Consider the following 24,745-nt stretch of genomic DNA (forward strand, 5'->3'; position numbering starts at 1 on the left):
TCCATGTCCAGCATCGACGCACAGCGTCCGCTGCTACCCGCCTTTTAGTGCAGATGCCCATCGATGGCGGTGGATGCCCACCGATGGTGGATGCCCTCAGACTGCGAGGAAGTGTTTACCGATGGCTCTATGACCAGCGTCGATGCACAGTGCCCGCTGCTCCTGCCTGTGACTGCGAATGCCGACCAATGGTAGTGGTCTACCTGTCACTCACCTTACCCCTATTTGTGTTGTTCATGAATATCGTCCTCTGCTACTCTAATGACACCATGGACCATCGTGACATGAGAAGTGTGTTTACAGAACATGATGTTATGGTCAGCATTGAGACACAGTGCCCGCACTGCCCGTCCTGTAACGCGAGTTCTTTCGCATGCGAGCATTCTCTTCCATCGCATTGCTGTTGTCGACCCCTTGTCCGCGAGCCGTCGCACTACCTGTATACCCCAGCTCGAGATCCAGCAGTGTGCAGCACTTCCATATTATGCTCCATGTGCACATCGTGCATCGGGCATCGTGGTGAGTGGGGTCAAGTATGCACAGTGACTGTGCTGGCATTCTTCACGCAACCTGTAATTACTCTTTCAAATCATGACGTGCAGCTCTCACTCTTTGCTACCTGTGGAAGTGTCACACTTGATGTGTGAACATGCAGCTATGTCCTGCTTGCTTTTTTGTGTATGGTGCAGAATATCTGGCACATCCGCGTACAACATCCTAAGTGTTTCACACAAGGAAGCATACACTTCTTCCACATATAACAACAGCTGGAGAGCCTACTTAGTCTCATGCATCCTTGATGGATTTCGTGGGACAGTGCGCTTGTTGAAGCAGCTCCCTGAGTTCGGGGTTTTTCCCACTGGGTTTTCCCTTGCCCTCAAATCAACTTCGATGCACTGGGAGCTGTGTAGATGAGTACGCATTGATCGGAGCGATTTCTGTCCTGGATGTGTTGTATCCTAGATTTCTGTAGTGTACTGTGCACGGGTACATAGCAGAGATCTAGGTGCGACAACCTGGCGTTCCTGAATGGGACCAATGCCGGTAATCTACCTACCTACCTACCTCCGCCAGATCACTAGCAGATCACATGTTCTGTGCTTTTACAAAGGTTTCAAGGTGTGTACATAGGGGCGCAACCCAGCGTGAGGGACTCACCATTCACCATAAGCAGATCTCCTCCACACACAGGCAGCTCAGGCTGATCCGACCAGAACCCATCGCGCTCCACGCACTCGAACGCGATCTTTCTCCACGACACCTCCTCTGGGTTCTCACCGGGCAGGAGGCCGAGGCCAGACAGCCAGCATGCCCGGTGCCAGAACTGCTCCTGCTCATCGTCCGAGCCGTACAGAGCACCGGCGTGCTGGTGGGAGCGACAGAAGCATACATGCGTCCGCAGGTCGTAGCATGGAATCTCCTCTTTTACCATCAAGAGGAGCTCCGCCGGGATCCAGTCAAATAAAAACAGTTGACGTTGGTTTGCCATCCTCTTTCTATCGAGCGCCTAGTTGGACAAAAATCGCCCAGTCACGTCGGTTGCACCAGGTTATTCTAGTATTTGACCGTATTCTCCAGTATCCTCGCTAGCCTAGAGTATCTTTCGGAATACCTCAATATTAGCAAGTATCTGTCTCATGTATGTCCGTAGCAATATCAATCATTCAGTATACTTCTGGTCTTGTAATCTAGTTTTTGTGAGTATCCTGCCCGACTTGGGTGAATGTCCTCCTCCCTTCTGCTGATCTAAGTATTCAATGCCACCTTTGTTCCTGGTGACTTCTCCCGCTGATGCATCATAGACTGCATGCACTGAACCTCAGGAATACTATGCCTTCATGCTTCCGGACAGGTAATCAACTCTCTTTCTCGTATCTCACCACCATCCACTTTACACAGGTTCAAGTTCTCGCGCGCGTGCAGCGCTATGTCTCAACAGCTATTGAACCTGCGGGGGGCCTACCACGTCCTGGAGTCTCGTGTGCAAATGCACTGCGCACCCAGCTTGGGGATCAAGCCCGACTTGGCGAACACGGGTCTTTTGAAGTGCACCATTTAATGTCATGATTAGCAGAGAGTTGACACCAACTAACACAATGACAGTCGGCTCTAAGGCATCTGTATTGACGACAGAGTGCATCACCCATTGAGCAAAAAGGTGCAGGACCCACAACAAGAGGGGAAGACCGCTGAGAAAAGTAGGGAATGTTGGGAGACTGAGCTCCATATACCGATACTTGTGTGGACCAGAAATCTCGAGACTATTGCATATAGTGTTGCATGAACTTCATTCAGTACTCCCGGCAGAATCACCGGAAATTTAGGCATATATTTATATAATGAAACACGGGAGGATACAGAGATATTCTGGAAGAAATTGGAGTACTGAAAAACAATGAGAAGGACAGGGGGATATTGGAATATACCACCAAGGTTTCTGGCCACAGATACATCAGCAAAAGTGCACAATTGTTACAACGGATTCCGACGATTGTAGTATTCGCCCGCATGTGATAACAGGTTAGAATGTCATTGTAAGCCATTAGAATAATGGGGCTGTGTTGCGACCTTCGTAATCCCTTCAAATTCGTTGCAATGCTCGGTAACATAGATGACTGATTGCAATGCCATTACAATGCACTATAAACCTATGTAAGGCAGTTGTAAGAGCTTGTAATGTTGAGCGAACATGGTGATTAATAGTGATTATACTGAAGGCAGAGACTCAAGAAATATTCGACAAGGGAGCACAGAACAACGTCCACGGAATGATCCACTATGACTAGGACAGTCATTTACCTGCCTGCAGACTCCAGCTCGTCCATACCGTTTCTTCGACTCCGAGATCCTTTGCATATCCTCATTCCGATATTCACTGCCCATTCTATGTTCTGTGGCCGGCAGGAATATGAATAGGACCTTGAGCAAACCAGCCCCTTCATGCGGTCTTGGGTCCGACAAACTTGTGTACGTAGCAAAGTAGTCAAAGTCAAAGGCACACGGTGACGGCCCAGTCGGCTTGCGAAGTGACTCTTCCCAATTTGGAAGCTACTCAACAGTGATGATGTAGTACACTTCTCTCCTCCTGGCCATATAAGAGGCGGTCGGTCTCTTCTGGTGTCTTTCACTGCTTTGATTCCTCCTTGTATGTCGACGCATTCTTGGCGGCACAGCCGCTTTTCTGACGACAACATTAATGACAATGACGCCGCAGAAGCGCGCCTCGCCAATGTTAACACCGTTTCCACCAAGTGCTTTGCTCTTCTCATTCTACATATGTGCCCTTCCTGCAGGACGTGCATCAGCAAAACCCAACTTTTACTTAAAAGGGTGCTTAAATGACTTAAATGGACTTATGATCCTTATTTAAGGATATAAGGTCAAAAAGGGCCTAATGCATATTACATGAGTGTCTGAAATCAGACTTATTGATACTTATTTGAAGACTTATCGCCTTAAATAAGGGTTGTAAGACCAAAAAGTCAAAATAGCTCTGCAAGAAAAAGTTGGGTTTTGCTGATGTGCCTTAGGAGCTTCTCGTCCATTTAAAGTGACACACTTGTGCCCTTCCACTGCTCACACACCTATCTGTATGACTGCAGTATGTGTTTGTCTTGTCTTTGCTGTCATGAATTGGGAACAGGATCATGGTACATGTCGTATCGTGATGCATGGAGCTAGTGCTCTCGATGCATACACCACACCAGATCGAGCCTGAGCAGGTGCATGTACTATTGAGTATCCTTTGAACTGCCTAGAATTCACACTTCGCAACCGTCCACAGTGCATATACCGAGTCAAGATTTGGACACCGGCCATACTAGCAGCAGCGGGCTCGCGATGCCCAGCCAGTGAGTAATCGTGCACTCTAGATGGTAACATAGTTGATGCGCTCTCTCCGCAGGCCTGCCCACACTGGACCGGTTCGTCTTCGCAAAGCTCGCGATGTTTCAACTGACATATTGAGCACGTATCATTGCCTGCATGACAACTTACCCAATAAATTCCTTTATTATAGACAGGTCTTTCGTGCAGATGCCAGCAGGAATGTGCGCTCAGACTGCCGCAACGACAGCAATGGTCTGTCAACTTTGAAAGAACGACACTACAGTCGGTAGGCCCCAGGTTCACCGACCTCAATGTATGCACCAAGTGTAGCACTATCTCACAGCATTCTGCACAGACTGCCTTTGGATTTCTGTACTCTTGCTACCCTCTCCTGGATGGTCTTGTTGGCCCTTGTCATTGAGATTTCACCGCCTCTGTTCCTCGCTGCCGCTTCTCCTTGCGGTGGCACTTTCTCAACCTTTGTGCTTTCTCGGACATCCAGCTCACCTCTCGATGGTCATCCAGCTCACCTCTCGATGGTCATCCTGCTCTCGCACCAGCTCGTGGTGTTCCGGTTTTGTGCTCTCTTTAGGTTTTGCACTGCTCTCCTGTTCTATTTGGCACTCATGCGGACTGTGGTGAACTCTCTGTATTCATATGTAGTCACACCTGTTGTATGTTATGTTGTATTTGCCGCAATGATTACTATATTTCCTGTCCTGTGCTCTGTCCACTGGGAGTAAGTCTATTTGTACAGCCATTATAAGTTGTCCCCTGACATTGCCACTGCTTACAATCCCATCACGATGCTTTATAGACCTGGGAATCCTTGGTAATGAGTCCCAAACATTCCAGGTATTCGGAATAGATTGTGTACATTGCGAATGGATTACCAAATATTTTGAAACATTGGGAAATATTCGGAACCCCCGTAGAGAAGTTACAATCCATTACAACTTTGCTCAATAATTTCGAGTGTTGTAACGGATTTCCTAGATTACGATGCTATGTAACCGATGGTAACAGAAGTGCACTTTTGCTGATGTAGATGATGTAGACCGCAATACTTGGCAATACTTAGTAGGCACGAAGTTTCCCGGGAAATCCCGAAGTAGTTCGGGGGAAACTAGCTAATCAGTGGAGATACTCACAGATCCCCAAGATAACAGACATGCCGATTATTTTTGTCCAATGAAACCCTTCATATCTTTCCCTTCAGGCCTGAAACGTCCACTGACGAGCGCAGGACAAGTACTGCAGAGGAAGTACTTGCACGAAGTCACTGCGAGCGGAAGTCGATCAATGTCCGCGTCTCTTTTTTGGGATGTCCTGGACGAAAATGGCAGTCGTAGTAGTGGTCGCTTCACTGTGATCACAACCACCCCTTCAAATCCTGAGGCCTGGGTATTCAACGCAATCTTTGCGAGTCATAGCATTCAGCGGCCTTTCTCGATATGAGTCACGGACAAAACGGTGCTTGGGAGCCTCCGTCTCACCGTCGCGCTCTTATAGTACACCAGGCACGCCGACGCAACTCCGGCCAGTGAAGAGCACGTCCCACCTAATTTAAACCAGCTGAGAATGAATAGAAAGACACTCGCACAATAGTCATACAACAGTGTCGTAGGGCGTTCAGAAGGTTCAGCGCCAGCAGTGTACACCACGTCCACAGGCAAGCGTACCAAAGGACAATATTGATGTCCACCGCCCATGACCAACGTACAACACAAGGGCACGAACTCTCGCAACGTCATCGGTGCCAAAAATAGATCGACGCTCGTCCACCTATCGCCCCCCTCCTCGCACCTTGCACTCTCCCACCATGTCCCTCGCCACCCCACCGACGCTCGCCATCGTCTCCATCGGCGCCATGGGCTCCGGCGTCGCCGCCCGCCTCGCCGCCCACGGCTGCACCCTCCTCACCACCCTCGCCGGCCGCTCCCCCGCGACGCGCGCACGCGCAGCCCGCCTCGGCATCCGCGACGCCCGCATCGAGGACATCGCGCAGCACGCCGAGCTCGTGCTCAGCATCCTCCCGCCGAGCGCCGCGGAGGCCTTCGCGGAGGGGTACCGCGCCGCCCGCGCGCGCGTCATCAGCGTGCGTATACCCAACGTCCCCGCCTCGCCTCGCTGCTGACGGGACGCGCGCTCCCGCAGGCCGAGCCCCAGCTCCCCACGGCGACCTTCGCAGACTGCAACGCCGTGAGCCCGGACACCGCCACGAGCATCGGCGCGCTCTTCGCGGGGCCGACGCTCCGCGTGCGCTTCGTCGACGCGGGCATCATCGGCGGGCCGCCGCGCGCGGGGTACGACCCCGTCTTCTACGCGAGCGCGGACGCCCCAGAGGCGCTCGCGCACTTCGCTTCTCTCCGCACGTGGGGCTTGAACGTGAGCGCGATGGAGGGCGCGGGCGCGGGCGGGGCGAGCGCGCTCAAGATGAGCTACGCGGTGCGCTCAGTGTTCGGTCCTGTCTTGGTGTTGTGTGCGGGGGGCTGATGCGGCGGGCAGGGCATATCGAAGGGGATCACGGGGCTCTGTACTGCGATGGTCCTCGGTGCGTCCCCGCTCCCTCTCCGTCTCCTGACCACTCGACACTGATGACGGGACACGGCAACACAGCCGCGCACGCCAACTCTCCGCGCACCGCGCAGGCGCTCCTGCACGAGCTGGCGGCGTCCCAGCCGGCGGTGCTGCAGCGCATGGCGCGCGGGATCCCGGATATGCTCCCCAAGGCGTACCGCTGGGTCGGCGAGATGGAGGAGATCTCCGCGTTCGTCGCCGAGGGCGCCGCGGCGTCCTCCGGAGAGCGGCCGGGGGCGGGGCTGGGTGTGGACAAGGGCGGAGAGGAGCTGATACACCTCGGGCTGGCGCGGCTGTATGAGCGCGTGGAGCGCTCGTTGCGGGCGGGCGAGGGTGGGGCAGACGTGCAGGTGTTGAAGGGGTTCGTGGAGGATGCGAAGCGGGTGCTGGAGGCGAAGGAGGAGGGCGAGCAGTGAGTGATGCGTCGATGACGCGGGCAGGATCTAGAGGGCTTTGGACCAGTTTGGGATGTAAGATAGAAGGTGCGGTGTGGATACGTTTTTCACTTGGACGCGTCGTATGATGTCCGCTCGCTCTGTGTTGCACTTGGGGAGTAGGACCGTGTGACGAGCTGCGATCACGCCTCGGCTCCGACTGCAGGTACCGGTGCAGGCTCAGACGCGCTTCAGGGTGTGGCTGCGCACGTGGAATGGAGGAGCACGCGCACCCTGGAGCGGAGCTGCAGAACGCAACGCAGCACAGAACAGAACAGAACAGAACAGAACAGAACAGAACCTGTTAGCAGACATGATAGATCAGCGTCCCACAGAGCACAGCAGCGCCGCACAAAATGCACAGATCGTCTCGATCGGCGCGACCCACGACAGATCAGAGCAACACGCCGCGCGAGATTCCGACCCCAGTTGACGGGCGCAGTCTGGTGATCACGGAGTGGAAGGGCGGCAGATGGGGGTGGGGGGCGTCGCGCTGGAGGGAGTTATGGAGAGCGCTCCCGGGGAAGCGCGCTTGTGACTGGAGCACCCAGCACCCAGCACCCGGACCCAGAGAGCGCGCGTGCGCGCATGGCGCTGGCCAGAACGGAGTGCGGAACGCCGTCACAGAACCGCGCGCGCAGAACAGAACGGTGACATCACACCACGCCGCAGACCACAACACCGTACCGCAAAACCGCAGAACAGAACTAGAACAGAGATCGCCCGCCAAGATCGCCGGAGCTCACGCACGAGGAGAGCGGGGAGAGGAGAGAGAGAGCGCGCGCGCAGAGTACCCAGACGTCGGAAGCGCTCGCGCGTGCGCGTCCGGAGGCCGGCCAGTGAGCGCGCAGCGAGAGGAGCAGAATTTGGATTGCAAGCTGGAGTCGGCTGGAGCCTGGAGACTGGAGGGGCGCCGCAGCCGCGCGAGTCGTGCGTACTCGATATGCGTGGCGGGTTGGGACCGAGCCGCCGGCGCAGCGTTGGCTGTACGTACGCCGTCGAGGGCAAGAAGAGAACGGAGAGGCAGACAGAAGAGAGAACGCGCGCGGTGACACCGCGTGGCCATCCATTATCGGCGCATGCAGTTGCGCTGGGCGTTGGGCCCGGTCACCGCATCATTATCGTTCAAATCGGCGCGGGCTGAGGGGAGCCACAAGATCGGCTGGCAGATTTCGCTCGGGAGGAAGATCTGAATGGGTCCCCACGCGAGGATCTCTCGCGACAGCGTTCACAGCGGAGGGGGAAGAGCGGGCGGGGACCACCCCATCCAACGACCGGTCCCCGCGGTTGCCGTCCGCGTTCGAACTTGAGCGGCAGAACGAGAAGAGAGGGCGAAGATACGGTAGAGGAGGCGTCATGTCGACTGAACAGCCTGAGGGGGGACGTGTCCAATTCGGGCTCGCAGGCACGTCTAGGATAGGAACGCGTGGGAAGGACAAGGGCCTGCGGTCACTGTACATGGTACATGGGGATCCGGGTTGGAAAAGTTTTTCAGAGCGTTGATGTTCTGTGGGTATTTGGATAACGGAGAATCGAGACCGCGGCTAGTCAGATGCAGAGATGGCGAATGCGATGCTAGATGATGTTGCACGCATGGCCGGGAGGTTGTCCCGCGCACAGTATAGGCTCCGGACGAAGTACGCTCGAGTTGATTGGAAGAGTAATGGAAGATGCGGCCTGGGGAGCAATCTTCGTGGCGGCCGAGGAGCGCGTCGCACTTGCCGCTGCGGGAGATATAGGAAGCGCGCGGAGATGAGACGCAGCAGAGTAGAGAAGCAAGTACTAGGATTGCGCAACGCCAAGATTCCCCAGCTCGAGATTCCCCAGCCTAGGAAGATTCTACAAGGCCAAGATTCCGCAAGGCCAAGATTCCCCAGTCCAATCTTGGGCAAGCCCAAGATTCCACAAGCCCAAGATTCCACAAGCCCAAGATTCCACAAGCCCAAGATTCCCCAGCTCAAGATTCTGTTGTGTAACAAGATGCGGATCCCGGCTCGTCGGCGACTGTCATACAGCGTGAGGGAAGAACGCCGGGAGAGACGCGTATCGGAGAGGGGGTGCGTCGCGCCGAGTGTGCAATGATGGAGGAGCGGGCGCAACGCTGCGTGCTGTGCTTGCCATGCCGCTGCGAAGGAGAGAGATCTGAAGCGTCCGCAGGATCTGGAGGCGTCAGAATGGAGAGGAAGAGGGGGATGCGGCAGTGCTGGGACATGGAGACGGACCTACGGTAGCACAAGGTTCGCGCGGCTCCGCGTCGGAAGAGGGTGTGGGCGAAGACCGCTTGGACCACGCGAAGGGCATCGCCTCTGGGTCGAACAAAGCGCTGCGGCCGACAAAGGAAAATACTCGTCGGCGGACGTCGCTCGCTCGTCCGAGTGATTGGAGGTGGCCAGTGCGCCGGGACGGAGATGCCTTGGGGGGGGGATTGCTGAGAGGGGTGGCTTCGCAGCGATGATGATCAAACTTTGCGCCGCGACAGTTCTGGCAGAAGGAGAAGCTGCGTTGCTACTGCTGGCGGATGGGCGTGGGGAAGGCGGCCGAGAGACTCCATGTGGACGACGTCGACAGTGCACTGCTCGTGCTCGCTCGAGTGCGCCAAGGCTGTTGCGCGCATGCGCCAGATCATGCTGGGGCGAGAAAGAGAGGCTTGTGCTACTGGGGACAGCGGACGTGCGACGCGAGCTCTGGGGAGCACTGGCCAAGAAGTTGATATGCAGCAGCCAGTGCAGCCGCGGCGCAAGGAAGGTTCTGATGGAGGTGCACGTGACCAGCACGCTCGCCTGCGGGCGGCGCGCAACGACGACGACGGACGCGTCCAGCGCAGGGTGAGGATGCAGCCAGCCGACGCCTGCTGACGTGAGCATCGCGGCGTCGTCGTCTCCGCGATGTCCAGCGATGATCAGCGATGGCCCGCGGTGGTGCGCCGGAGAAGCACAGGCTTCCCACCCTCGACTGGGACCGCGTAGCCGCCCCAGCCATCACCTGCATATATCCTCCATCATAAGCTTCCTCGCTTCGCCCCCCTCAAATCCTTTCTCCCCTCAGTCTCAGCTTCTCCCACCCGCGAGTGCGACGATGCCCGCCCGAACCCGCGCCAGCGACGCCGACCCCCTCGCGCTCATCCTCGCCCCGCCAAAAGACGAGTCCCCGGCCGACCGCTGGGCACGCGAGCAGCGCGAGGCCCACGCCCGCGCCATCAGCGACCGCATCGACGCCGAGATCAAGGCCGAGAAGCTCGACCGCAAGAAGCGCCCCGAGCCTATCAAGGTCCTCCTCCTCGGCCAGAGCGAGAGCGGAAAGAGCACCACCGTCAAGAGTGCGTACACCCCCCGCACCGCACCGCATACACCCACCGCACGCTGACGCGCTCGCCCGCAGACTTCCAGCTCGCGTACGCGTACTCGTCCTTCCTCGAGGAGCGCACCGCCTGGCGCGCCGTCATCCACCTCAACCTCGTCCGCTCCGTCAACACCATCCTCGACGTCCTCGCCGCCGAGCTCGCCCGCCCCGCCCCCGCCCCCGCCCGCCCGCTCTCCCCCCCGCCCTCCTCGCCCTCCCACCTGCACCCGTTCCCGCACCCCATGCTCCCCGACGCGCTCATGCACCCCCCAGACGACCCCACCACCACCGACGCGCCCGCAGGACCGTCCAACCCCACCACAGAGCACGACCCAGAGACCGACCCAGAAGGCGAAGCCGACCCCGATCCCGATCCCGACGACGCAGACGCAGACGCGGACCCCGCCGCACCTGCGCCCATCCCGCCCGCCCTGCGCCTCCTCCACCTCCGCCTCGCCCCGCTGCGCCAGGTCCAAGCCGACCTCGAGCGCACGCTCGGCGCGCCCGAGCTCCCCACCGCCGAGACGGCGGGGAAGACCGCGGCGCCGTGGGTGCGCCCGCGCGAGTTCGGCGTCGTCAGCCGGAGCGGGTGGAAGAGCGCGCTGCGCCGCGTCGGCGGCTTCGGGCCCGGGGCGGAGAAGGCGAAGGCGGAGAAGAAGGTGGGGGTGGAGGGGCGCGCGTCGATTGGCTCGCGGGACGAGGCGCGCGACGAGACGGCGAGCGTGCGGGGGGAGCGCCGGGGGGTGGTGCGTGTCGTCGTTCGCTTGTGTGTCTGTCTACGCCTGATGTCGTCGTTCTGAACGTTTGGTGGCTGGCGTGATAGCTGAGGTTGGCCCGCGCGTCCCTCTCGCTCACGCGCCCCACGGCACGTTCGCCCTCCCCGCGCTCGCCGTCGGACGACGACGCAGACGGAGAGGCGGAGGTGGAGGCGGAGGCGAGCCCGCGCGTGCGGAGCGCGGCGGAGGTCATCGCGTCCTGCGCAGAAGACATGGCGGCGCTCTGGGCCGACGCGGGCGTGCGCGCGCTGCTTGCGCGCCGGAAGGTGCGCGTCGAGGAGGGGAGCGGGTTGTGCGTCTCTCTCTCTCTCTGCTCGTTGCCGTACGTCTGCGTGGTGCTGATGCGGCGCACACGCAGTTTCTTGGACGACGTGGCGCGGGTGGCTGCGCGGGGGTACGCGCCGTCGGACGAGGATGTGGTGCGCGCGCGCCTGCGCACGATGGGCGTGCAGGAGTACCGGTTCATCTTCGAGAAAGGTGCGTCTCCGCCTCCGTGGTTGATGCCCGCAGCGGCGCTGATGTGGTGCGGTGCGGCAGGCAGCGAGGCCGGGCGGGAGTGGCGGATCTACGACGTCGGCGGGGCGCGCTCGTCTGTGCGTCCCTCCTCCTCCTGCGCATTGCCGTTCGTCTGACGCGCGCTCTCTGCAGCGCCACGCGTGGTACCCGTATTTTGAGGACATGAACGCGATCATCTTCCTCGCGCCGATCAGCTGCTTCGACGAGCGGCTCGCGGAGGACCGGCGGGTGAACCGCCTGCAGGACTCGCTGCTGCTGTGGAAGGCGGTCGTGGGCTCTGAGCTGTTGAAGAATGTGCAGATGATCTTGGTGCGCCGTTTCGTGCTTTTTAGGTGTTGGCTGGGGTGCTGACGTGTGTCGGGATGATGGGGGTGCGGGGCCCAGTTTTTGAACAAGTGCGATTTGCTGCAGGTGAAGCTCTCCCGCGGGGTGCGGGTTGTGGATTATGTGCCGAGCTATGGGGATAGGCCGAATGAGTCGCGGCACGTTGCGCGCTGTGAGTTGTTTGGTTCGTTCTGGTTTTTCTTCGCAGTGCGGGTACTGCTGTACGGTGCACTCCCTCGTCGGTTCCTCTCGATGAGCTCTCAGATGTTTCTCCTGGCATTTGTTTGGTTCTCCAGGCCCTTGCCGTGCCTTCGTCACTCCCTCGTCGGTTCCTCTCGATGTCCCCCAGATGGTTATTACCTGTCCGCTGACACGTCCACCCGCACGCAGATTTCCGCCAGCAGTTCAAGGACCTCTCTATCAGGCACTCGCCCGAGCCGCGCGGGTTCTTCTCGTTCCTCACGTCTGTCGTGGTACGTCCTCCCTTCTTTGGCTCTTTCTTACCCGGCCTCGCCCTCGTTATCGCGATGCTTTTTGTGCCCCGTTACCGCGTGATCTTCCTTTGGAGATCTGCGCGTCTTCGTTTCTTTTCTTGCTGGACGTGATAAGCCCCCTCCCCTCCGCGGCTGATGGCGACGGGAGGGGGATCGCGCGTGCGTGCCTTGCTTCGACGTCGACTTCGCTGTCGCGTGCTCCCCGGATGGGTCTTGTCTTGTCCCGACTGGTCTCGGAGCGCCTGCGGGCTGTGCGTTGGCGGTTGACTGTTCGGAGGAGGGGGCTCGATCTTGATGCGGTGCTCGGTTGAGTCGGTGGCTGATTGGGTTCGGATTGGATTTTGGCAGGACACGAAGGCGACGGCTGTCACGGTCGCGACTGGTGAGTCCCGCTCTCGTTATCGGTCACCCTTCTCGTGTGTGTTGCTCCTGCCCCCTGCCCACTTCCCTCTTCCCTTTCTCGTTCTCGTGCACCCCGGTCCCCCCCCCCTCCCGCCCCTGGGTGTGGAGTAATGCGCACTGTGCTCGGTTGCTGCTGATGCTGATGCGGTTTGTGTGATAGTGCGCGAGGGGATCCAGAGGAGCCACTTGAAGGGGGCGGACGTCATCTAGCCTCCGCCTCCGTCTTCGCCGCCTTTCCGCCTGCGCCTGCGTGCACTCGCCTTCGGGTTGGGATATCGGCGCGCATACTTGTATATCCTGGTGCGGATCGTCGCCGCTGTGAAATTTTTGGATTTCGATCTCCGTCTCGCTGGTGGTGGTGGGTTAGTTGGTATGTCGGGCTCGGGCTTGTGCAGTTTTTATGTGGATCGCTGTGGCGTGTTTTGTATATGTAATATGTCGGTGTCGGTGGTTAGTTATAGTTGCGTTATTGGCGAATCGTTGTGAGCGAGGCTGGGGCGTTGCTCTTCACTGGCCAGAGTTGCGTCGGCGTGCCTGGTGTACTATGAGAGAGCGACGTACGGTGAGAGGCCCGCAAATATGGCGTTGAATACCCAGGCCTCAGGCCTCAGGATTTGAAGGGGGGTTTGTGATCACAGTCAGGCCAGGCAAATTGACGGGCATATGAGGCGAGCACTACTGCGACTGCCATTTTCGTCCAGGACATCCTAAGAAAGAGACGCGGACATTGATCAACTTGCGCCTGCAGTGACTTCGTGCAAGTCCTCTGCGGTGTCCTGCACCCGTCAGTCGACGTTTCAGCCCTGAAGAGAAAGAGGATGGCGAACCAACGTCAGCTGTTTTTATTTGACCGGATCCCGGCGGAGCTCCTCTTGATGGTAAAAGAGGAGATTCCTCGCTACGACCTGCGGACGCATGTATGCTTCTGTCGCTCCCACCAGCGCGTCGGCGCTCTGTACGGCTCGGACGACGAGCAGGAGCAGTTCGCGCACCGGGCATGCTGGCTAGCTGGCCTCGGCCTCCTGCCCGGCGAGAACCCAGAGGAGGTGTCGTGGAGAAAGATCGCGTTCGAGTGCGTGGAGCGCGATGGGTTCTGGTCGGATCAGCCTGAGCTGCCTGTGTGTGGAGGAGATCTGCTTATGGTGAACGGTGAGTCCCTCACGCTGGGTTGCGCCCCTATGTACACACCTTGAAACCTTTATAACAGCGCAGAACATGCGATCTGCCATCGATCAGGCGGGGTACCCCGTCGAGGAGCTCTCAGCTCATCCTGCGCTGGACTACATTCCCGAAGAAATACACACGTATAGGTTTCATGCAGATTCTCATCGCCCCTCCCTGATGCTGATTCCGCCTAACGCTGGCATCTTGTCGGCATCCGCGCATGTACTACCATATATTTCGCGACACTGCACGGTGTAGTTTATATTGCGCACGAAGCCGTACTAATTTATTGCGTGTGCTATGCTACTGTAGTGTCTGACCTTGAAATGTTTCTGTCGGAATGTTTTTAGTCCATCCAGGACCAGGACGACCAGACAATCAAAAAGCAGAGCAATTGCACCAAGAGACGCCGGAGACGCGACGGCGTGACAGGAGGTGACCGATCGCGTCTGATCGCGACTCATACGGTGCTTGCTCGCCCGCCTCGCTCTCGGGCCACAACGCTCGTGGGTGTACCCCGAGATGTCATCGTCAAGCCCTCACCAACGTTGTCTATCTGATATATCTACCCTCTCATCCATCTCAAGCTCTGCTTGGTCCGTGAACGCTAACCCCTCATCGGAAGCTAGCATGAGCTCTGTTCGTTCCCAGGGGTTCATCCGGCAAATTAAAAACCTCGTTAATTCTACCTTCCCCTCTGAGGAACTGGAGACCCGCGCTCGAGATCTGATCAACGTTTTGAAGGACAATGTCGAGTACGACGGACCACCTTGGACGAGGAGCGGGAATTGCAGCATTAAGCTCAGCGACATCCTTGAAGCGATGATTTATCATGCTTTTGGTTGTGGTGGAGAGGCCGGCAGGCGCTACACAGTTTGTGCTATCTGTGCATGTCACCATGGGGGCACTCCAAATAATGTCGAAGATCATATTCTGTCACAACTTCGAGATCTTGCCACTGTATGGCTGTCGCATTTGCTCTTCATGTGTGAGTGAGATGATTAGATTCTCTGACAATGTGTGGAGTACGTACGACTGACATGCTGGTAGTCAAAGTCAAAGGTTCACATACCAAGCAGCAGAACGACACACCGTCTGTCATTGCGACTCCTATTCTGGACGATACTACTACCGAGTTGACACAAGGAGCTCCAAAGTCACGGTCGGAGAAATTCAAGTTGCAGGTATGATCGAAAATCATGCTACGTTCTCAATCTCATGCGGAAACAGCTCTTGAAGCGTGACGACTACCGATGCGTTGTTTCCGGCGCGCCTGACATTTCTTTTCCCGACTACCCAGAGGACCGCGTACACGAAGTCGTCTTCACTCAGGCATGCCACATTATCCAGCCCGCCATCGCCGACTTTGATCCTCCTGAATCAGCAAATAAGAAATCGGTAGATTTTTCGGCCCTTCAATAACGTACTACGTAAAGCACTGCTGACTCCGACAACTTGGCAGTACCTCTCTGCACTCACGACGTTCGACATTTTGCGGAACTACGCCTCTGTCCCAATTGCCAACATCGCGGACTTTCAAGAGACCATCCACGATCCGTCGAACGGAATTACGATGAACTTTGACGCTCATCGAGGGTTTGATAATTTTGCGTGGTGCCTGAAGGCAACAGAGGTGCGTGACGGTCTAGTTTAATTGTTTACGCAATGTAACTCATTCACAATGAAGGTTCCGAACAAATATAACGTAGTCTACTATCGCGGCCCTCATGGCTTGCACACGAGGCCCAGCGAAATCACGTTCAGCGACCATAGTGCTGAGATCGACTCTACCGAGGAAAAGGCCTCGTCACTTCTCAAGCGCCAATGTACACGAGCATCTGCGTCCGGTCCGCGACAGGGTATCAGCCTGCCTAATCCCCTGTATCTTAGAATTCATGCAGCTATTGCGGGCATCCTTCACATGAGCGGAGTGGGAAGATTCATAGATGAGGTCCTACGCAAACACCATAACACGAGTGGATCTGAGGCTACATTCACCGGAGATGACTTTCTAGACCTGGTGACCACAGTAAACTTAAGGGAATCGGTTGCTAATATGGCCATACGTGAAGTTGCCCCGGTGGCTTAAGTAGTGAGCCGTCTAATCTCTTCCGCTCTGTATTTCTTACAAGATAGTTTTGTTTAGTTCGCAGCCGGATTGATGTCAAACAGAACTTAACTAATGAGTACTTCCGAACAGACGGCCTTTCTCGAACAATCGCACGTATATCTCAGTCAGTGTTGTGCTTATGGTTGGCAGTTCAGAAATTTTACATTAGGGGCTGGATGGGGCATGCGAGTCAGGCCTACGCATCCAACTGGCGAGACGAACTTCGTGAGCGTAGTACGCTGTATGTCGTGGATTGCAGTGTTTGTTTTTTATCTAATGCATCGCCCCTTTGCGACGAGCGAAGTCCTCGTACTGATCACTAGTGTATCGTCTGCCGCGAACTATGTGCAATCCAGGCGACAGAGGAACACGCCTTCGACAAAACCAGGCGTGCAATCCAGGCAAGCTCCTCCTCGGCCGATTGTTCTCTGTCAATGGATTGTTCTTCCTCCTTTTCCATGAGTTTTTCCTCCTTCTCTGTGAGTTTTTTTCCCTCAATGTCAGTCACCATGCGCTGCGCTGTGAATAGAAGAGTGAGTATGGCATACCGTTCCAACACATTGAGTGTCGAAAATAAAATGCTCGGTTGGCCGGGCGACGGTGAACAGGGAAAACAACGGAGCATATTTCGTACCGCGCCCTGGCTGCAACATTCTGTGCCGCTTGGCCGACCCAAAGCGCGCAGTAGGGCTGAGAACGGAGACATCGAGCTGGTAGGCCGGTCTCCTCAAAAATAAACATGTTCCCCGGACCCTATGGCCTGAATGTCAGAATAACCAAGCGAGGAGCAGCCGATTTGCCGATTATCCAGCACGCGGTGCAGAAGGACATGATTAATTTACACTGCAGCAAATAAATCCGGGGGTCAACAGTCAGCGAGAACGAGAACCGGTGGGTAAGTATGTCGTGGTGTATTCCTGGAGCGTGCAGGAAGGGCTTGACGGCGTCTGCGCAGCCACGCAGCGCGAGATGGTAGGAACCCGAGATACTAACGAGGGTCGCCCAGTCGGCTTCGGGCCTCCAGACATAGCGATAACCCGGTCAGAGAAGTTCGGCCGTATCGTTCATGCAGACCGTCACCACGCAACTCAAAGTCGGGGCGCCGGCACGGAGGCACGCTCAATCACCCTACGTGCATGAGAAGGTTGAAGATGGGAATTTGTTTCTCCACAATGGAGACGGAGACAGTCAAATTTGTTACAGCGCCAGTCGTCCCAACGAAATTTCCTTGCCCCATTCAAGATCTATACGCCAACAGCATTCAAGATCTTGATTAAAAAAGACGTCCATAAGTAACCCAGGGTGCCAACGCGAGGTTGAGTGCCGCAACTCCGAAGTCTCTGCAATACCTTCGGAAGGAGCTAGGAATTCGCAATCAAAGTAAGCAGAGACCGAATATGCCCCAGACGAAGACCAAAGAACCTTCGATGTATAAAATAATTCAACCAGATCCCCGACAGCGGCACTTCAAGGCAGAAAAAATAATAGCATCGCACGCGCTGCAGACCTAGAGCAATGATTTACCAATAGTTTGCCAACGGTATCTTCTTCATTCACACCAGCGTGCGCAAGAACAAGAACAGATAATACGACCACGGAAAAGATCAATAGATGTAACATCAATTGGCCTTGCTGGAAAAGACGGGAACGATCATTCGAGCCTCGTCGTAGCATGCAATCAGTCACGTAACTCACATATCTCTGGCTACAAACCGTTGTGGTTGTACCATAAGTATAAGAACAGATCGAGAATATCCGTCACTGTACATAATCCATTGCACATACTTTGCATCGTTCTTCAGTGATCGTCTAGTATAATTTGTCTGCCGACTTGGCACCCACATCCAAGTTGAACGGAAAAGCAAAACTTTGCATCCTGGTCCTGGAAAACACTGCCAACAAAAGCTGGCGAGATAGTGCACACATACAAAGCACCTCGCTATTGCGCACCACCGTTACAGACCGGCCTTTCACGGCATATTCCATCGTCTCGTTATCCTCACCCTCCTGAGATGCCGGCGTTCCGCACCAACACTCTAGCATTATTGACAAACACCCGAACGAGCTCGTCAAAAGCACTGCGCTCGGCTTCCGATGCAGAAGGATCGCCGCGCTTCGCAGACGTTGCTAGGAGGTACGTTGGGCGTGCAATCTCGACTTCGAGCTCGTGCAGGACCTCGGGCTAATTAATTAGTGAGTGGTCAGTATTCTTCCGCAAACAGAGAAAAATACGAGCAGAGAAGCGTCAAGTACAACTTCAGCGGCACGTACCTTGGACGAGGGCCCGGCGGACGACGTTACTTGGGTAAGGTCGATGACGCACTCTTCGTGAGCGTAGCTCATGCGGTCCTTCCGCCGCGAATGTGTCGCCAACCCCAACGGCGGAGGGACTAGCGCAAAACGATCGAGAACATCTCAGGGCAAGAGACGGACGTATCGAAACGGACAAAACTCACCTGGTATCTCCACGTTCACGCTGATCCGCCAGTCCGCAGCACGCTTTGGGCTAAATATGTCGAGATCGCCCAACCGTACCTTGCGCACGCATGCATGTACTTCACCGGTCTTCTCGTCGCGCGTCACACGGATGCGGTCGTGGCCATCGGCCTGGTAGAATGAATCGACGAGGCGGAGGTGGGTGTAGGTCAGCGGGGAGGGCGTTGGCGCGTAGGATGTCTTTGAAGTTAGCATAAGGTTGTTGAGAAGGGTATTAAGATGTTTATGCTGCATCTGCGGTAATCAGAAAACAATTGAGCTTCCTGTACAGTACAGAAGGACACGTCGGGAGTACTCACCGGAGACATATTGGATTCGAAACGATATTCGAAGGAGTTCGGGAGTAGGACTTCACCATGAGGTCATCCACAACGAGACTCAAGATAAAACAGGGAAGCTTACTCGTCTCGACGAGAACAGGTAGCTGCAGGCGTTGGCCGCTCACCTTATCCCTCAACACGCCGACTTTCGCTTCAACTTCGACAGTGCCTGCTCCGGCCGGGCGGGAATTGATCATGGCATGGACGAAGTCAGCGACCTCGCGGGTAAATTCGTCGAGAGGCTCAGCGCCTAGGATAGACTGAGAGAGTGGAAAGAGCGTTTCTGTGTGCCCGTTGCCATTCTGCGGTTGGTAAGAAGTGGAGGGAACAGAGGGATCTGGCGGGGGAGTGTGGCGGGCGCGTTTGGCAGGGCGCACCGCGTCGCGTTCGCCGTCGACATCCATGTAGTCTTTCTTGTCCATCTCCGAAGTTTGTAGGTGCGCTGTCGTACTCGCCGTCGTGCGTGTATGACCAGAAGGTTGAGTACGCTGCGGGAATGGATGGCAGCAATAAAGAGACTCGGAGGCGCGTGCAAGCGCTTCTTTCTCCTACCTACCGAGTTGCTCGTCTGCCACTAGGTTTTTACCTCGCCTGGTGTTTTCAGAGCGCCTTACAAGTTTTTATCCTCGTCATTACGAGTGCTCATGATGCGATATTGGTAGCCATCGCCCAGGGCCCGCAGTCGGTCGTTACTTCCAAGGTATAGTACGCTCCTTCAATAGCGGGACCGAGGATGGCGCATAATTCCAATGTACAAGATGTTGGATGGCGAAGGCAAGGTATCCAAATATGCAAAGTTCTTGAGGTACCGTACTCCGTACTTCAGTCCATAGAGCAATGTCTCATGCAAAACAGGTCGACGAGGTGCCCGCGAGGAAAAAATCTGAACCCGTCTACGAGACGTTTGGCCATCTGTCCGAACCAGTGATTTGTCTGGTAATGTTCTGTATCGAGAAGGCCCGCTCTTGCGCTCACTATCACGCGTTATTGACCGGCATCTGCAAGTACGAGATTATTCTACAAGTACCTATCGTCGGCGGAGGAAGATCTCCTCCTAGGTGAGGTCTGCTTTAGTTCTTCCGCTGCTCTGGAGCAAGAGCTAGACGGTGAGTAAGTATCTCGTTTCTACCTAACACAGACGAACAAGTGCTCGGTCAGTCCTTACCTTCTTCGCCACGGTGAGGTGCTGCACGCGACACTCGCGTTCTTTACGGTTGGGTCATTACATCTCCTTGCTAGCTTGGCAACGCTTCCCAGGCGCATGCAGGTGTACTCTCTTATTAGGTTGGCAGTCTCCAACATGCGCAACCCAACTGGCATCACTGGGGAAGATGTTGTGTCCTTTCCAATCAAAAGTGCGCCTTGTCGGATCTGGAGCTTTATTCTCATCCTAGTTCTCCAGTTTCTCTCTGCGGCTGGAAGTCTCTGATGGGATGCGTTTCCTCCGGGAGCAATTTTCACTAACTCCTCGTAGGATCGAGATGCATGCCCGGTCCATACGGGAAACATTTGAAAATCTGGACACGCTGCAAGGAGTGTTATATCTCCTGTAAGTCTCATGTGTCTTGTCATCAATAGTCGCAGATTATGGCCTACGGCGCACTTTCGATGGAAAGCTTGACTCGCGGTTGTCACGTTGGTGGCCGATAGAATGCCGTACGAACTGACATCTGCGACGGCTCCTTCGTTCAACTGGAATTAGTGACCACCATAATGCCTTTTTTTGTTGGCTCTCATGGTTGTGGTCCATTCTTTGGTCTGATCGCTCCTGCACATATGTCATGCCTTATTCCACGGTGCGTGTAATGCTATTTTGTGCTCTGCCGCGAAGCATTTCCATCAGGAATCTGGTCAATTTTTTTCCATGCATCCAAGGTTCTGTAGTCTTCCGATCCTCCGTGACGTATTCCGGCCTCTGCTCACTTTGATCGCGGAATGTCTCAGGGTAGAACATTGCACCCTGCTTCGTGTTGCAGTGCTCAGGTTCGTATCGGCTGTTGTGTCAGATTTGCTCGTTACTCATCGACGTGCCCCTCCATCAGAATTATGGAAGCCTGCATTGGGTTATAGACCTTGTACTGACCGTTACGTCTAGGACGTTTTGCCAGCACAACCGACGCAGATTACGCCGTCCATGGCGTTGACGTCTTCCCTGTGGAGTAATAAATTCCCGTCTACAAACTTCGCACGCATACGGTTCTGAGTCTCCGTCTCTGCGTCTGTTTCCGCTGGCTTTCGCACCCGGTCGTTTGCATGACGATGATGCGAACGTCGGCAATGAAGAAAGAGGCCCTTGAGCTTCTCTGCCGGCTTCGCGCTGTGCCTGACGGCGCAATGGGCGATCCTGGTTGGCATCCTCGGTGCCTCTCAGCGATGTCTTTTCTGTCGCTGCGCAGACTTTCCGAGGAAACACCGGGACTGAGCCGATATTCGATCCAATTTATCGCCTATTTCGACGGGGAGTGTGTGTGAGCTTGCGGGCATGACATTGGTCCCCGGTGGAACCCCGTATGAACTGACATGTACGACTGTTCAACTGGGATTATTGACCGCCGTTGATTATTTTAGCTGTGCCTCGTTCTGGGAAGGGACTTAGCATGCGTCTAAGTAGTGCTGTGTCCTTCTTGGCATTCAGCGCTCAGCCGATGATCTTCTCTTTTCCGTGCTGGTCACGCTATGAGTAGTGGCATCCGTTGTTTCTTGCGCACGCTGGTGTGAATGAGGAAGCTACTGTTGTAAATCGTGGCTCTAGGTCTACAGCGCGCCTGGTTCTACTCTGTTCTCTGCCTTGAGGCGTTGTCATCGGGAATCTGGTTGAATTGTTTTGCGCATCCAAGGTTATTTAGTTTTCCTCCGGGCCATAGCCCAGTTTGATTGTGGATCGCCTAACGGGGTAGAATATTGCTTGGCCACGGTGTTTGGGTTCTCAAGCTCGCATTGACACCCATGTTCAACTTGTCCGCTACTTATTGGCATGGTCCTTGGTAATAATCGTGAACGCATGCGTTGGATTGTAGACTCTGGACGGGACAAGGACACTTCATTGGTACGGCTGGCGCTGTAGCAAAATTGACTGTCTCCGTCTCCCCTTTGGAGGAACAAATTCCCGTCTCGACCTTCTCACGCAAGTACGGTTCTCGAGGTTTCGTCTGTGCATCTGTGTCTGTGCATCTGTGTCGGCGCCCGGACGCTTGCGTAACGACGGTGCGCACGTCGGCCTTGAAGCTTGAAGAACGATACCCCCAAGTTTCTCCTGGTTGGTATCCCTGGTGCCTACTACCATCTCCCGCTGTTGGTCCGCAGCTGCGCAGACGTGTCCATGCTCTTCTTGCACGCCCCAGGAATACTAACCCACACCCCAGGTTCTCGTTCTCGCTGACTGTTGATGTCCGGATTTACTTGCTGCTGTGATATAAGTAAACTAAAAATATGCTTGGGCACCGCGAGCTACAGATACAGCTGCTTCTCCCTGTCTATTCTTACTTACAGGCCATGGGGACCGATGCTGCCTGTACATATTTATTTTTGAGAGGATCGGGCTTACCAACTTGATGTCTCCATTCTTAGCCCTACTGCGCGCGCTGGGGGAGCGCGACGAGGAGCGCGCCGACGACGTTGCCGAGGTAGGACGGGACGAGGGACCTGCTGATGTATTATGCTAGCCTGCGCTTATCTGCACTTCGTCACTATGCGCAAAATTACGGGAGCATAAGTACTCGTGCATCCCACCCACGATGCTACGCCTACCGTACATGTACTCTCCAATGTCTCCATGCGTAGCACATTAACCGCATTCAAGTAGCACTCATGCCACCGCCACAGCGGGCATACAAAGCTACTTGAACCGCCTCAATGTATGTAAGAGCGTTGGACTTCTGAGGCCTGAGGTAGTTTTGAATGGGTTGAACAAAGTGAGGTTCGGACGTGTTACCGCTAATTACTACGACTACCATATTCGTACTGTCCATATCCAAAATAGTTCAACAAGCCGTGGTTGGACTTGAGGCCAGGCCGACTCTTAGATCTCATCCGTCAACTTCCAACTCGCCGACTTCAGGAACTCCGAAGGCATGAGCTCCTTTGATGAGCTTGAACGACTTTATCAACATGCCGAACTTGTATGCGTCAAACCCACGGATCTGCGAACACTTTTTGGCCGGTTACCGGCCGAACTCCTGCTCATGGTGAAAGAATTAATTCCCGACGACGACCTCCAGACACACGTATCGTTCTATCACTCTCATGTACTCGTCGCAAATCTGTATTGCTCCGACAAGGATGAAAATGAACTTTGGCATCGTGCATGTTGGCTCTCGGGACTTGGCCTCACACGCCACCAGAAGCCGGATGAGGTCTCGTGGAAGGCAATCGCGTTTAACCTCATACAGAAAGATGGCTCGTGCACTAATCGTGAATGTGGCACGGAGTTGCTGAGGGCGAACGGTGAGTACTACTCTAAGATACCCGCTTAATCGGCGCAATAAGTGCTCACCCATCTATTCACAGCGCGGCGCATGGTGGCTGCCATTGAGGAGAAACAACTCATAGAGGAGGAGCAAGACCAATTCTTCGATGGAGAACAATCCGTTGACGGAGAACAATCCATTGAAGAGGAACCTGCCTGCTATCACACGCTGTATTGCACGCCTGGTCCTATTCACAACAGGACGTGTTCCTCTCTGATGCCAACGACGAGTTTTTGGAACACCGGTGCCATACAATCGTTAGACTCGTACGCTTTGAAGTCGAAGAACACCCCATTGCATTGAGCACGTTCGCGACGTTTCCCCCCATGCAGCGTATGGAGTTCTGTAGTGTCGCCGGGCTCGAATTCCCGGCCATATACAACTTGTCTGGTGTCACACTGCATGATATCATAGATGTTTTCAAGAGCCGGTGCGTCTGTAGCCACTTCATCGAAGCTCGAGGTTAATTGTCTTTGCTTCCCAGACTCCACGTGCCACTAAAGGTGATTGAGGTCGGTATGTTCCTTAGTGAGCAGCGTAGCAATTCGTCCGGCCTGGTCTATATATAAGACATTCTGGCGCCTGAACACACTGAAGGGACTTATGAGTATCTTGTGAGTATCTGCAGTCTGCCATCAGCTGCTGCAGAACATTGAGTGCTAGTGGCGGTGTCAAATTTAGTGACTTGCGTGGCATCGAACTCGATGAGCTGACTGAGGATGGTCCGCTCTTCCGCTTCGCTTTTGCCTTGAGGGATGATTTCGGGGGGCGCCCTGGGCTCACAGATTATTTGCATTGGTATGATTCGAGGGTCTTTTAGAACCGTACAAAGTGTAGCGCAACCGAACTCGGACTCGAACCGCCTGGTGTCAAAATGCTGACATATAATCCAACTCAACAGCGGCTATAGAACTCAATGCGTCGATCGTTGGAGGACTTTACTTTACCGTCATGCTGGCCCACGTTGGTGACGGGATTTTTATGCAAGTACGATTTTGAATTATTTGTGGCCGATCCTTTGATATTCTACTAGTATGTGTGCTCGTACATCACGTTCTGGAACATGGCCAAGAGTTATCGGCACCTGATGCTTAATGGGTTGAATACCTTTCTTACCCCCAGTGTAATCTGGTGGCCGTCGCCGTCTGCGCAAAGCCATGCAGAGGGACTCGGGAATTTGGTTCAACGTTTCCGTGCGTCCAAGATTCTTCGGGTCTTCTGATCCTCCGCTTCATATCGCGCAGTGCCCAACGTTGCGAATTCGCTGGGCGATCTTCGTGGGTGCTCCCGGTGCCTCACTGCCACTATCTTGCAATCGTCTGTGCCTGCGAAGACGTCCCGAGGAAATACCGGGACAGTGCTGGTCTTCGGCCTAATCTATAGCCTATTTTGATGGAAACTGAGCTCGCGGGGATGTCATTATCGGTCGCTGGTAGAACCCCGTACGGACTTACATGTGCGACGGCTCCTTCGTTCCACTGGAATTATTAACTGCC

At 55.2% G+C, this 24,745-nt stretch overlaps 7 protein-coding genes across 7 annotated transcripts; 5 read left to right on the forward strand and 2 right to left on the reverse strand.

Annotated features, from left to right (window-relative positions):
* Window positions 1-1,086: 1,086 nt before the first annotated feature.
* Window positions 1,087-1,432, reverse strand: SCP_0313330 (hypothetical protein; the record flags this gene model as incomplete). The annotated part of the gene is made up of 2 exons (XM_027756716.1): window positions 1,087-1,100; window positions 1,159-1,432. 2 exons carry the CDS (start codon window positions 1,430-1,432, stop codon window positions 1,087-1,089), a joined length of 288 nt encoding a protein of 95 aa, XP_027612517.1.
* A 4,218-nt stretch (window positions 1,433-5,650) lies between these two features.
* On the forward strand, window positions 5,651-12,903 carry SCP_0313340 (hypothetical protein; the record flags this gene model as incomplete). The annotated part of the gene is made up of 14 exons (XM_027756717.1): window positions 5,651-5,926; window positions 5,986-6,276; window positions 6,337-6,382; window positions 6,448-6,820; window positions 9,848-10,158; window positions 10,221-10,927; window positions 11,005-11,249; window positions 11,316-11,434; window positions 11,495-11,550; window positions 11,606-11,782; window positions 11,858-11,969; window positions 12,188-12,270; window positions 12,640-12,673; window positions 12,854-12,903. 14 exons carry the CDS (start codon window positions 5,651-5,653, stop codon window positions 12,901-12,903), a joined length of 2,880 nt encoding a protein of 959 aa, XP_027612518.1.
* Window positions 12,904-13,568: 665 nt separating this feature from the next.
* On the forward strand, window positions 13,569-14,417 carry SCP_0313350 (hypothetical protein; the record flags this gene model as incomplete). Its single annotated transcript, XM_027756718.1, has 3 exons — window positions 13,569-13,842; window positions 13,901-14,079; window positions 14,208-14,417. The coding sequence occupies 3 exons, from the start codon at window positions 13,569-13,571 to the stop codon at window positions 14,415-14,417; spliced, it is 663 nt and encodes a 220-aa protein (XP_027612519.1).
* A 70-nt stretch (window positions 14,418-14,487) lies between these two features.
* SCP_0313360 (hypothetical protein) lies at window positions 14,488-15,946 on the forward strand (the record flags this gene model as incomplete). Its single annotated transcript, XM_027756719.1, has 5 exons — window positions 14,488-14,845; window positions 14,908-15,041; window positions 15,088-15,255; window positions 15,320-15,490; window positions 15,545-15,946. 5 exons carry the CDS (start codon window positions 14,488-14,490, stop codon window positions 15,944-15,946), a joined length of 1,233 nt encoding a protein of 410 aa, XP_027612520.1.
* Window positions 15,947-17,966: 2,020 nt separating this feature from the next.
* On the reverse strand, window positions 17,967-19,205 carry SCP_0313370 (mRNA-capping enzyme subunit beta; the record flags this gene model as incomplete). The annotated part of the gene is made up of 5 exons (XM_027756720.1): window positions 17,967-18,149; window positions 18,239-18,357; window positions 18,424-18,697; window positions 18,763-18,812; window positions 18,866-19,205. The coding sequence occupies 5 exons, from the start codon at window positions 19,203-19,205 to the stop codon at window positions 17,967-17,969; spliced, it is 966 nt and encodes a 321-aa protein (XP_027612521.1).
* Window positions 19,206-19,541: 336 nt separating this feature from the next.
* On the forward strand, window positions 19,542-22,445 carry SCP_0313380 (hypothetical protein; the record flags this gene model as incomplete). Its single annotated transcript, XM_027756721.1, has 2 exons — window positions 19,542-19,588; window positions 22,316-22,445. 2 exons carry the CDS (start codon window positions 19,542-19,544, stop codon window positions 22,443-22,445), a joined length of 177 nt encoding a protein of 58 aa, XP_027612522.1.
* Window positions 22,446-22,964: 519 nt separating this feature from the next.
* On the forward strand, window positions 22,965-23,552 carry SCP_0313390 (hypothetical protein; the record flags this gene model as incomplete). The annotated part of the gene is made up of 2 exons (XM_027756722.1): window positions 22,965-23,226; window positions 23,290-23,552. 2 exons carry the CDS (start codon window positions 22,965-22,967, stop codon window positions 23,550-23,552), a joined length of 525 nt encoding a protein of 174 aa, XP_027612523.1.
* Between the last annotated feature and the right edge of the window lie 1,193 nt (window positions 23,553-24,745).

The sequence above is a fragment of the Sparassis crispa genome, assembly GCF_003851025.1.
Source record: "Sparassis crispa DNA, contig_000002F, whole genome shotgun sequence".
In the NCBI taxonomy this organism is placed as follows: domain Eukaryota; kingdom Fungi; phylum Basidiomycota; class Agaricomycetes; order Polyporales; family Sparassidaceae; genus Sparassis; species Sparassis crispa.